This window comes from Calypte anna, chromosome 2 (assembly GCF_003957555.1).
Source record: "Calypte anna isolate BGI_N300 chromosome 2, bCalAnn1_v1.p, whole genome shotgun sequence".
Classification (NCBI taxonomy): domain Eukaryota; kingdom Metazoa; phylum Chordata; class Aves; order Apodiformes; family Trochilidae; genus Calypte; species Calypte anna.
Window position 1 is genome coordinate 142,808 of NC_044245.1, and position 12,683 is coordinate 155,490.

General features: G+C 44.8%; 1 protein-coding gene across 6 annotated transcripts in view; it reads right to left on the reverse strand.

The window, feature by feature from the left end:
• Positions 1 to 12,683, reverse strand: part of LOC103525556 (SWI/SNF-related matrix-associated actin-dependent regulator of chromatin subfamily D member 3) — an 88,931-nt gene that overhangs the window by 54,517 nt on the left and 21,731 nt on the right. For 2 of the 6 annotated variants that reach the window (XM_030446469.1, XM_008490518.2), the window contains exon 1: positions 1,227 to 1,395. The exons of 3 other annotated variants lie outside the window; for them this stretch is intronic. In XM_030446469.1, coding sequence (XP_030302329.1) covers positions 1,227 to 1,304 — 78 coding nt within the window. In that variant the 5' untranslated portion in view covers positions 1,305 to 1,395. Of the gene's footprint in view, positions 1 to 1,226; positions 1,396 to 3,261; positions 3,310 to 12,683 lie in introns of those variants that run through there. One more of the 6 variants, XM_030446468.1, reaches the window with a different exon arrangement.

Sequence of the window (12,683 nt, forward strand, 5' to 3'; positions counted from 1 at the left end):
GAAACCTTGGAAAAAGCAAAAGCATCACAATGTGCACACCCCTCCCAGCTTGCCAATGGTTCTGCTTAGCTCCAGCCATTCAAGGCTAGCCTACCTTAATGAACCCACTAGTACAGACCTGCTTATCTGCTCTCCAGCCATCCCTGTACACCCACCAACCTCGCAACTCACTGCTCCTCTACACTGGCACCCACCTCATCTCTTCACTCTTCTCACAAACACAGAACGTTGCCTGAAAGTCCTTAGCCTTACAAGTCCCACCATATCCATATCTGCAGGACACAGGCTCGCCCCAACAAATCTGGAATATGCCTAAATTATGGAGACAACCTAGAAGCCAGTGGTGAGCTCCAAAGATTTCTATGATCTTTGCACAAGAGCCCCCACCTGATGTCTTCAAAAAGGTGTCACAGGAGATGCCAAAATGGTCCAGCAAGAAAACATGGTGGACAATCAGTATCCAAATATGTGCATTCCCCAGGGCTCCTTAACAGTCTTATTTTTGTTAAATGTGTATAAATGCAAGAAATCCAAATGTTATAAATGGTGACTGCTGTCAACCACTAGAGTAATTTAAAGTACATTGTATCCAATGGTAGCAAAACAGGGTTAGCATTTCCCCTTAAATGGAGATCAAGACCTGATTCTTAAACAAAAGCTGAAAGATTTGTAAAGACCTGAAGGACTGCTTTAATTAAACATGGCACCCTGAAATTCTCTCATGGGGAAGTTCCCATAGACTGTTTCAGATCTGCAGAGCTAATCTCTTCAGGCCCCTGAAAGTCACCTGTTAAGTAGCCAGAGGATACACAAGAGCCAAGACTGGAGACAAGAACCAGACGCAGCACCATAAGGCTTCATCAGGCTTTCATCAGAATTCTTTTCCAAAACACAAGTTTGATTACAGAACAAACTGTCCTACAAGCCCATTTGGGTCAGATCCAGTGCAGATTCTGCGCCACGATCAGGCTCAAAAGCATGCTATTCACCATTCATGGAGAATCAAAGCAAAAAAATCACAGCACACATCCCCCCCAGACCCAAGCCTGTATCATCAATGAATCTGCATATCCTGGGGCTCTACAGACCCCGCTGCTCTCCTTGCGAGGCTGTTACCAGCGCCCCAGGAGCACACTGCAGGAGCCGATCCAACCCAGCACAGAGCCTCCAGTTTCCACTCATCCCTCTATTCAGAGCCAGCCAGCTCACTAACTTTCCCGACTCACCACCCCATGGACCAGAAACTCAAAAAGTTTGCTTTTCGTAGCTTTGCGAGCCCCTCCTGTAACTTCGTCTGTAGCCATCGGGGTCTGCTCAGCCTCTATCACTCTCTCTCTTCCTCTTTCTTTCCCTTTTCTGCCTTTTTCTCCAACTCTCCCCTCTGAGTCCTGCTGGGCTCTCACACTTCTAATAGCGCGGAGTGGGGAGGGGGCCCCTTCAGGGCCTTCCTGACGGCCCACTCGCGCTAAGCCTCAGCTGCTGCATTCCTCCACTGATAAGCCAGAAATAGTTTGTGCTGCCGGGTTCTCTGTGTTTACTCTGCAGGGACAGAAAATCCAGCTTTTTAAAAACCTCTCTGTCCAAACAGCAGAGATAAGCAGGACGAAAAACTGAAACCACATCTCAGGCTTTTTTGCAGCCGTGCTGCAACCTCTCCTCCTCTGCACCAGGGCATGGTAAATTCTGGGGCAGGGTGGAATGGGGTGGGGGCAACTTCAGCAGTGACATAAAACTCGGTACTTCAGAGGGAGTGTTTTCCCACTTGAAAATGCAGCAGGCAAGCAGTGAGAAACAATGGTTTTCCCTTGCTCCCACTGCTCCTCCTGCACTGCATTTCCAGGCCTTTTCCCCAGGGACCTGGCAGGCAGCAAACAGAAACATTCACTGGCTCCTTTTCCAGCATCAGAGACTGAGAACTAACCTCTTTGGACAAGAGAGAGAAACAGCAGGAGGGATAAAGCTGGGAATTGGGAGGGACAGCATGTGAGAGCGAGAGCAAAGAAAGAGTGTGAGGAGAGCGGGAGGAAGGGGGCGGGGGGCAGCATGGCGGCTGCACAGCAGTGCCTGGCTCTCCTGCCCGTAGCCTCCCTGGCGGGGTGACCGCCGTCAGGATGCCTTGGTACCACCTCATGGGATCCATTAGAGACCCCAGATCGACAGGCACAGACAAATTATTAACACCACAGCTGCCGGGAGGCATCAGCAGCTCACTTGTTAGCACACAAAGCCCTGTGCGACAGCACATGTCATCCCAGAGCACTGCTGGGGACATGGCTCCCACCTGCCACCCAGGAGAAGGAGGCAAAAAGTGGCACAACATCCCCTCCACCCCCTCACGCTGCTGTGAGGGCCCTGGCGTGGCGACCATTCTGCGGATGGTTGCATGGGTCCCTCCATAATGGCAAAGCAGGCAGCGGGGCCTGGGGCACCCACCGCCTCACCCCCTTTTCCCTGCTACTCCCAGGGGCTGGTGATCCCCACACTGCCTAACACAGCAATAGGTGAGATGTTACAGGGTTACGAGAGGGCTTTATTCTATTACTCTGCTTGAAATTCTTGTCTAGGGGCTGCGATTTTTCTGTAGAGGCTGCGAACAGAAATCAGGTCTGAAAAAAATAAAGTGCCCCCAACCAGCAATAAAACCCAAGCAACTACATTAGCCGGCAGCAAAGAGCAACGTATGAAGACCATATAGCCTTTTGCACATGGGATGAAGGCAATGACCTCCACTGGTTTTTAGGGTGACTCCAAAGCTTTACCGTGTGGCAACAGCTGTTCGATTAAGAAATTTCAGGAGGGTTTAGGATTAACAGTTCCCCTTCACAGTCCGTCCGAATAAACATGCCAAGCAAAATGGTGTGGCCCTATTCAGTGCCTGAAGTATTCCTGAGGTCCTAGCTGATTTGCATAAATGCATGTTATCAGGAATCAAACTGCTTCCTGCCTGGAAGACTTAGTACCATTACTGATTGCACTGGATCCTAGGGGCCTCTTTCAACCTAAATGATTCTATGTGTCAGCATTCCCAGCAAGGTGGCACTGGGCCTCCATCTGCAGGGATTTTTCTTTAGAGGTCAGAAAGTAACACACAGAAATACTGGCTCCCATCTTGTGAGCCCTTTCGCCTGCTCCCAGACAGACCACAGGTCTTTTCTTCAGAGACCTCGTTGACACTAGGCTCCTGCCAACTCCTGCCAGAGAAGCACCAGCTCAGCCTGCAGCGGGGTTATTGCCACAGGCCTGTGCAGGTGTTGATACTACCCTTCCTTAAGGGGAACCGAGCAGTCACCATCGCTGCACGAAATGGCTCAAACGGGAAGCCGGCTGCCCACAGCGGCTCGATGAAGGCTTCAGGAAAACAGCTCCGAGCAGCCCTGGTTACCAACGACACCGGCACAGCTCGGGCCAAGCCGCGGCTCCTTGCGCACCCGCGCACCGGAGGGATCCGCCAGCCTCCGCAGAAGGCGGCAGAGCGGGCAGGGCGAGGAAGGCCGGCTGCCGGCTGCGGCGCGCAGTCCCCCCTCGCGTCCCCCCGTGCTCCTCCGCCAGCGCCAGCGGCACCGAATGGCAACGGCACGGGCAGGGCGTGCGCCAGCCGCGGTCCCGGCCGCGCCGCGGGCGATCGGAGGGCTGTGCCTCAGGCCCCGCGCCGAGCCGGGCTGGGCCACACCGGGTCGCGCGCCCAGCCGAATCGGGCCGAGTCGCCCGGACGACTCCGCGGGCCCCGGGCGCGACGCGCATGCCCGGCGCCGCTCCCGTGAAGGTCAGCGCTGGCCTGGCGGGGGACGCGCGGGCGGGGACGGCCGGAGGGTGCGGCCTTAACCCCGGCCGCGCCGCCGCCCAGCCTGGGGAAGAGGCCGTTGTGCTGGGAGCTGAGCGGAGCCCGGGGGCGATTCGGCTGGTGCGCATCCCCCGGGGTCGGAGCTCAGGGACGCCTCGCTGGGAGACGACCCCGGCCGGACGCCGCTGGCGGTGAAGACAAAGCAGAGCCGGACGCCGCCACTCCGCCCTGTCCCGTTCGCCATAGCCCTGCGGGGCCTTTTTTGACCCCGGCACGGCCGGGCTGGACTGTTTTATTTTTCTAATCAGTGATAGAAAAAGTCGTGAGCTAGTTGCTCCCATCTCCAGCAGTAGCTGGCTGCTGTAGTACCTTCTGGAGCAGGAGGACAGATGATGAAGTGTTAACTTATATTTAATGCCATAGAGTATGAATTCTATCTGGATGTTCTTAACAGGCATCAGATAAAGAGATTTCATCAACATCAAGTTACAAGGTCAGCCACTTGAAAATTAAGGAGTAGCAGACCTGCTATAACCATAGACTGAGTAAAAGTTAAAAAAAAATATAACTGTAAGAGTAAGACTTGGCTTTCAGTTCTTGACTGTAGTTCTTTAAGTATTTTAGAAAATAAATAAGTAGAAGCAGCTCCTTTTTTTGCAAATGGAAAATAAAGTACAAATGGATGGAAGTGACTTTCCCAGTATCACCTGGTTGAGAATGAAAGCCTGTTCCCTGTGATTCTTCCACTCCCTGCAGTACTGTCAAGGAAAACTGCTACACAACACATTTTCACAAAAGGGTGAAGGTTACAGTGCAAGACTGTCTTCTCCCAAATTAAAAGAAAAAAACATGTAATTTCACTTTAGTGTTTCTACTTTCCCTGCATGTTTTTTTTCATAAAAGTGTAGAAAATAATTGCCTGTGTAATTCAAGTGCCAGTTTCAACCCAACTCTTTCCCCAGCTGCTAAAAGTACCCCGGCAGCTCACAACCATTCCTGGTCTTGAGGATGTCAGAGGCACTAGACTCACTGCCATTGTGCCCGTGTTCCTTCACCAGTCTTTCGAGGCTGACTGTGCTCCAGAGCCTCCCTTCCATCCCACCACTGCCCACTTCCAGCTCACCTCATGCATTCCTGGCCCATTTCATTTAAAGGAAAGGCTTGAAATAAGATGTAAGATACTTCTTGGGGCTCTGAGAGGCCACCTTTTGTCCCACAGGCTGGTGTGGTTTGTTTTCACTCCTGTGCTGTTGTTTGGTTTGGGGGAGCTATGTTTGCAGCTGCTTTCAGTTTTTTGATATGCATTTTCACATAAGACAGCAGCACTCTGTTCACTGAAACTTAAAATTCAGCAGTTCTGGTACTGATGCACTATGGCATATAAAACATGCTGAAAAGCAGACAAAATATCCCAAGTCTGTAGGTCTGCTTATTCTGAAGAAATGACTGCTTGTTCCTGAGTTCATAATTACTCAATATTATTCAATATTCTGATTAACAGTGTAGATAATGAACTAGAGAACATGCTTATTAAATTTCCTAGCAACACATAATTTGGAGGGGTTAGAGGTATGCTAAGAGAGATTATTAAAATGAAAATCCAGAGAAGCTAGAGATGTGGTTTGACAAAACAGGACAATTCAATCAGAATGGAAGCTTTCACCTCAAGATAGAAATCAACAGCTATATAAATGGAAGAGGGAGAACAACTGGATGAAGAGGTGGGATTTTTTGTTTTGGTTTGGTTTTAAATAGTTGAGGATATAATAAATTATAAACTGAATGAGTTAACAGCACTACACTGACATAAACTCAGCAAACAAAAAAACACCAGAGGAGCAGTAACTGCATATTGCCCCACTTCTCTCATCCCCTTGGTGGCAGCATAAGCAGTGACAACAGCACTGAAGATTCTTTTTCCACTTTGTCTCTGCTTCTTCGCCATCCTTTGTCCTCTCCAGGGCACAAGCAATCCTAGTTCAACATTTCCCTGAGGCTGCAAAGTTAAATTTTGCCAGCATTTCTGAGGAACCCTTCCAAAGTAATTCTACTGTGGCATGAATTGGTTATGTCTCAACCAGACTGTCCTTTGCAGTTCAGGACTCTATGCATTAGAGAAAATGTGTTTGGGAGAACTCAAAGGGTTCATAGGAGAACAGAAATCAAGATGGTTCAGGGAAGAACAGTAGGTGTGACAAAAAATGTAAAGCTCAAGAAGAGAAAATATTTTTTCTCTTTAGATATCCAAAAGATGTTCCAGATACAGGGAAGAGCTGATCACTATCCACACAGTACAAGAAAAAATGGACTGAAATTTCTGCCAGGAAGATTTACACTAGATATTAAGGCGGAGTAGAGCAGTAAAAGTAGAGATGCTCTGGGGCAGTTTGTCCAGCAAGGATGGGAATCTCTGTACCTGAAGATCTTTCAAGAAAGGTTAGACAAGCATCTGTCCAGAGTGATGCAGGTAGTGTAGCTTCCGTACCGGTGGCAGAACAAGGGACTAGCTGATTGTCAGAGGTTCCTTTTGCTTTATTTCCCTACAGAAACAGTAAAGAATTTCATGAGACAAAGATAAGGCTTTTCGCTGTCCCTGTCGAGTGGTTTCCCCTGATAGATTCCACAGATCTGATGTAAACAAGTTCAACCCCATCAAAAAGGGTGCCTTATATTTTCTCTATTGGAAAAATACACATCTGATTGCCTCAACAATGTAAGAATAAGTAATCTGTTTATGCAGATTGCTGCCAGTTACCCTTCAAGACTCCCCAAGTATCCTATAGCTTTTATACTGTGGCTTTTTGTTTTCTCCTTGAGTCACGTATCTTCATCTACCATCTTGTATCACTGTCTCATAAACCTGCCTTTTTATGTTAGGCCTTTCCGCTGTTTTTAAAATATATCTGCAATGAAGAAATACCATCAGCAATTTGTAGCACGCATCAAGAAAGAAGATTTGAAATAAAGGCAAAAAAAGAACAAATTAAGCCAAAGAAAACCTCTGTCTCCAAAGGTTCCAAGCATTATTCTGCAGAGGTAGAGAGATAATTACAAACTTACCTCCCGAGTATTTAAAAAGCAATCAAAGGCAACAGCAGGGATGCCAGAAGATGGAGGAAAATATATTAAATAATATAGGATGCAAAATAACGAGTCATTGGTATTATCATTATATCAACCATACTTGGTTTCTACCCAACTCTGCAATTCTGTGTGATCTCATAGCAAGCTGTCTAGCTCTACCATGCCTCTGCCTCCACTTTTCCGCCCTCACCAAATCCAATTTCTACAATTTGTGCAGTGACATCTGTGTCTGGCTTCTCACACTCCCTTAGCAAAGAAGCAGAGTGCTACACGTAGCAGTCCACCATAGTGATTTTCTAGCCAAGAGCCAAAGCAGAGCTGCAAAGTAGAAGTTCATAGGAAGAGTTTGGTTCTGGAAGGAGAACAGAGACGATAGGAGATTTTGTTGGGATTTTTTCAAAAGTGAGGGAATCAGGAATTCTTGGTGAGGAATCCTGGGCAGATAAAGAAAAAGGACTATCAACAACTACCACCAAACCTACTGCCCCCTCATCCAAAACGTGTAAGAATCTTAATGATATTTGTTGACTAGAATGATGGTTTTGGGGTGTATTTTTCAAGACCATCATAAAGGATTCACCTACTATCACTGAGAGAACACAGATGGGGGAACTGATGGGACTAGATTTCAAGTCCACTGTTGTATAGCCAGTAGCAGTCATGTCATACTTAACCCTTTCAGACATAAATTAATTGCACAGCACTTTAAATCTTGATGTTCCTATGGAACAGCTGCTAAAAAAATTAGTTCTTTAAATGACTCAATATGTTCTTTTTTAAGATATGCAGATATTCCCATTTATTATTTTTACCACCATTGCCCTTAATGGTTCTTCATTGTGTATAATGTTCATGCTTTGCAACATTTATACACAGACCCACAGATCCTGTTATCAGATTAAAAAAGTAAAACTGTTATTTGATCTCTTAAAACTGCCAATTTCACATAATTCCATCAGCCTTTTCCATGTCAGTCCCAGTTAACCTGCCTAGAACACAGGCAAACAGAACTGTACCTAATTAAAACTTCTCTCACCTGCAGACATCTCCACCAAGCTTTGTTAGGTTCACAGCTGCCTCCCACAATATTATGACAGTGATAACCCCCCAGTTTCCTGCAAGCAGAATAAATGTAGTGGGCTGTTTGTCCTTCTTTAATCACTGTCATTAGGTAAGCTTCCAAGCTTACAGTGCTGATTTCTGTTACTAGTCCCTCAGCACATGACTATGCACTATACTGTCATCAGATACCATTTTACTTCCATTTGTGTAGCCTTCAGAATACTCCAGTTCTTTCCACATAACTCATTCTTTTCTGCTTCAACAACACCTGTCCATTTTGACACATCAACAAATTTAAATACAAAGCTTCCTATTCTTGTGCTTTGGGCATTACTAAAAATATTAAATTACATCAAACCCAAGGCAAATCCTGAAGAAAGTTTAATGCCTTTTTGGTCTTCTTTACTGAGCTTCTTACCTACCTTGCAATTCTTCTATTATCTGTCTTCTGAGTATCAACTATCAAAATTTTGAGATAGCACTGTATCAAAGGCTTCACTGAAGTCTAGATAAGTAAGACATGCACTGTTTCCTTTTTGTAGAAAATTAGCTGAGAGAGCACGTGAGTAAACTTATACTGCTTTTTTAATCCCATCTACCATCCACATCCTCCTCATGCTCAGCTATTTTCTCTTCCAAAAATCATTCCTGATCCTTGCATAGACTTAAGATGCAACTGCTGAAAGTATTCTTGCCTTTCTGTGTTATAGAACCAACAGGATTTCCTGTTTCTTTAACAGGAAAATGAAAATTTTAGGCCCACTTTGATTAATATTAATAATGCTAGGATTTATATCCTGTTCTTACTGAAAATACTGTGAAAAGTGTCTACAGTTTAAGCAAATAAGCAAATAATGACTGAAGGATATATTAATATGCAACACTATGTAAGAACCGACAAAGTCTGAGGAAGCACTGAGAGCACATGACCAAAGAAGGAAAACTGAGCAATCCTAGCATAAACTGTCTGTGAGATTTACCTCTCATTTCAGCTAATCTAGCAGAACAATTAACAGATCAATACAACCACATCAATCGTAGAGCACAATGAAACTGAGAGCAGCAAATAATATTGGTAAGCATAAAAAACCTGCATTGCTAGACAAGCCCGAGTGTCTTTTAAAATTATTTTATTTCGCAGAATTACAATAATTTCAGATTACCCTCAAAAAAAGTTAACAATAACTCAAGTGGTGCAGAATTACAGTAAACATCAGTGACTTTAGAAAATGGCAGCCAGTGGGAAACAGCAACTGTAACTTAAATGCAATGTAGTAAAACATCATTAGATGCCTGAAATTCTTAATATAAACATATTTTGTATGTAATTGCCAGGAAAAATAAAAATTACCAAAAATTTATAAAGAAAGGGTTGTAAATGAATGATAAAAATAGGTGGAAGGGAAGTGGCTACTAGGGACTTCAAGGATGGTTTTTATATCCAGATTGTTTTACCATCTTCAAAGATCTAAAAGCGGGAAGTAAAAGACATATAGATTAAATCCTCAAATGAGGTTCTGAAAACTGTTCTGAGAATGTTCACTGCCAGTCAGGACAGAGATAAAAAAAAAATTGAAATGGGCCTTAAATGTTAGACAGAACATTTAGGCTGGAAAAACTCAAGCAGGTGGTAGAAGATAAATTCTGAAGTGAAAGAACTGTACTACGTCAGTAGCAGCAGCTAAGACAGTTTTCTAATCTTTTCAGTGTCACATTCACCTGGGACATAAATTCACCTATAAAACTGCAGGGATACGGAAATGCCCAGAACAAAAAGTCAGGGCACAGAGACACAATTACAGCACTTGTGCTTCAGCTGGACAATGGGCTTTCAACACAGGCTCTTTTTGAACAACTCTGAGTTGCAAAAGTGGAAATTGTCTGCCTCCAGCACAATACAGTGGTTTGTCTCCTCATCTCTCTCACCAGAGCCTAGGCATGGTGAGCTGGCAGATGACAGCTTAAAGCAACAATTTGCACTTGGCACTGGGGTTAGGAAGTCATCAAGTGAGCACAGCAGCACGCTGCCCATGCTCCCAGAAAACAAGCAGGTCTAAATGACAAGGCATATAAATGGTGGCAAAAGTTACTTGTTAAGTGCGCTTCAGAACATATGTAAAAGAAACACAGAGAGAAGAAACATAAGTTGGATCATTTTGGCATTCAGTACTTTGCAAAATAAACAGAATTTAGAGTGGTAAAACTGAAAAAGCAGAGGGATGAGTTTGTGTGTGGATATGAACTGTGAGAGGGAGAAGAGTTACGTGTTATACCATATGTCATATCTGTCACATTTCACAATTCTTCCAATTCTTGGTACTCAGTTGTTTCTAGGGCCTGAGAGCACTAGGAGATACAGATAAAAACAATGGCCTTCACATTTTACAAATTAAGCTAACAGATGGAAATAGAAAGAGTGCAACAGAACAGAGAGTGTACCTGTCATCCTGACAGGCAGTGGACTTGGCACACCAGCTGTCCAGCTATGCTTATTTTGAATAGCCACCACATTCCTGCTCTGTGCACCCCATCCTTGGCACCTGTTTTATCATCAATTTATACCCAGCCTGCAACTTGAAACCACAGAAACAATGTGCTTTGTGGGGGATTTTGACTACCCTGTTCTCTCTTGGGCGAAGAGTACGCTTCATTCTTCAGAGATTCCCTAGTGCTCATGTGCTACAACAAGATAGTATATGTAAATTTGATACAGCAACACTGAATATTGGTTATAAATATGATGCCAAATAATAAGACATAAACATCTGCTAAGGTTAGAGACTGAAAGGCTTTATAATCTGTACTTGTAAAGTCCAAAATACCAAGAAAATGAGAAAATTACTTCTTTAAGTTTCTTTAGTTAAGATCTTGGATGTGGGTCTGGATATTCACCTAATCTAAACAAGCAAAAAACAAACTTAAAAGAATAGTGAAATGTTTATACAATGGAAGGTCAATCACAATTATTCCAACAATAAGAAATATATGGAGCTGAACATTAAGGAAAAAAATTCCAACACAAAAAACAGCTTGCCATATTTCTGCTCTTGTGAAAAGCTTCTTACATAACTGATTCCTTTCCTACTGCATTTGATCTAGAACAACTCTTCCACTTAGCAGACTTTGTCTTAACAGCTACCCTTTTTCCAGTTTCTCAGCCTCCTGCTATTTGAATCAATTCCTTTTCCCAGGCAAACTCCTGCTACTGAACATCTTAACACTGCAATTATGTATTTTTGGAACTTGAAAAATCCTGTTTTCATTGATTAAATACACTTGGAATGCTGCTGGCAAAAATTTGCTCTGAAACTGTCTAAAATGCCAAATACAGGTGTATGGAAGTGGCCACTTCTGCTGCATCTATCTCATCCATTTGTTGATTTTACTCTGCTCTGTGACAGCCTTGCCACGCATTTATCATGCCACATCACTCTCGGATCCCTACTTTCTTCCACAGTGCTGCAAGAAGTCAACAATCCCAGTTCCTTATGAGAAATTAATCAAGAATCAGATGCAGGCCTACACCTCTCCCCTTGCTATGGCCTTATTTTAGGACTTAGCATTGTTATTCCCTATGTTACCCTTTATATGTTAACTCTGTTCATCTATCAAAGGACCAATTCTGTGAGCCCTCAGAAAATTACTGTTCTGCCTGGAAGCTAGTGAAGAATGGAGCACATGAAGCTTAAACAGTTTACAGTCTTTCAGCTTCTGATCCTGTTGCAGTCTCCCAAAACAAAAGTGGTTCAGACATTTCCTGCAGCAAAGTGTGCAAGACAGCAGCAATCAGTCAAATGCTCGTTCAGTTGTTTGCTTGTGGCTAGAGGACAGAAGACACTCCCGTAAGACTTACGAAGACATGATGTACTCTCTCAGTTCCTACTGCAGCAGTTCACTCTCTGCTCTGGCTAACAGGCCACCCCTCTCTCCTCACAGGAAGATGCACTATCACCTACACACTGTCAGTGCTGCTCTCTCTGTTTCCTTTCCCATCCTAAATGTGCACTGAATTATAAGGCAGCTGAAAATCTGCGGGGCTGGCATGCTGCAATGGAGGGACACAGGCTCCTCAGGAGGAGCAGGTGTGGGGCTGGGGTGGGGTGGGGCTGCTTTTTTGGCTGAGAGAGCTGCAGGGGTGCACAGAGCTCCACCTGGGTCAGTGGATCAGCACAGAGCTTACGGGCCTGCGGACCACCACACTGTGGTCTGCTACAGACCATCTGCTGAGAAAGAAGTAGATAAGACCTCAGACAGCAGGGAAAACCCTCATAATCACAGTCTCGGGTCCTCTTGGGTGACTTCAACCACACCATCATCTGCTGTAGGGATAACATAGCAGGCCACAATAAGTCCTGGAAGGTTCCAGGGCAGATGAATTCCTAACACAGGAAAATGAGGATCAGAGAAGAGAAGGTCCTCTGCTGGACCTGATTCTTACACACAAGGAAGAATCAGTCAGGTATGTGAAGGTCAGGACCACCTTGGCTGGACCATGCAATGGATGATTTCAGGAACATGAGAGGGGGAGAAAACAGCCCTAGACTTCAGAAGAGCAAACTTTGGGTAGTTCAAGAATCTGCTTTGAAGAATCTTCTGAGTTATGGCATTGGAAAGAATAGGGTTCCAGGAAAGCTGTTTGATTTGCAAAGATCACTTCCTCCAGATTCAAGACTGATCTATCCCAACAGGCAGGAATTCAAGCAAAAGCAGCAGAAGGCCTGCATGCATGAACAAGGAGCTTCTGACTGAGTTCAAG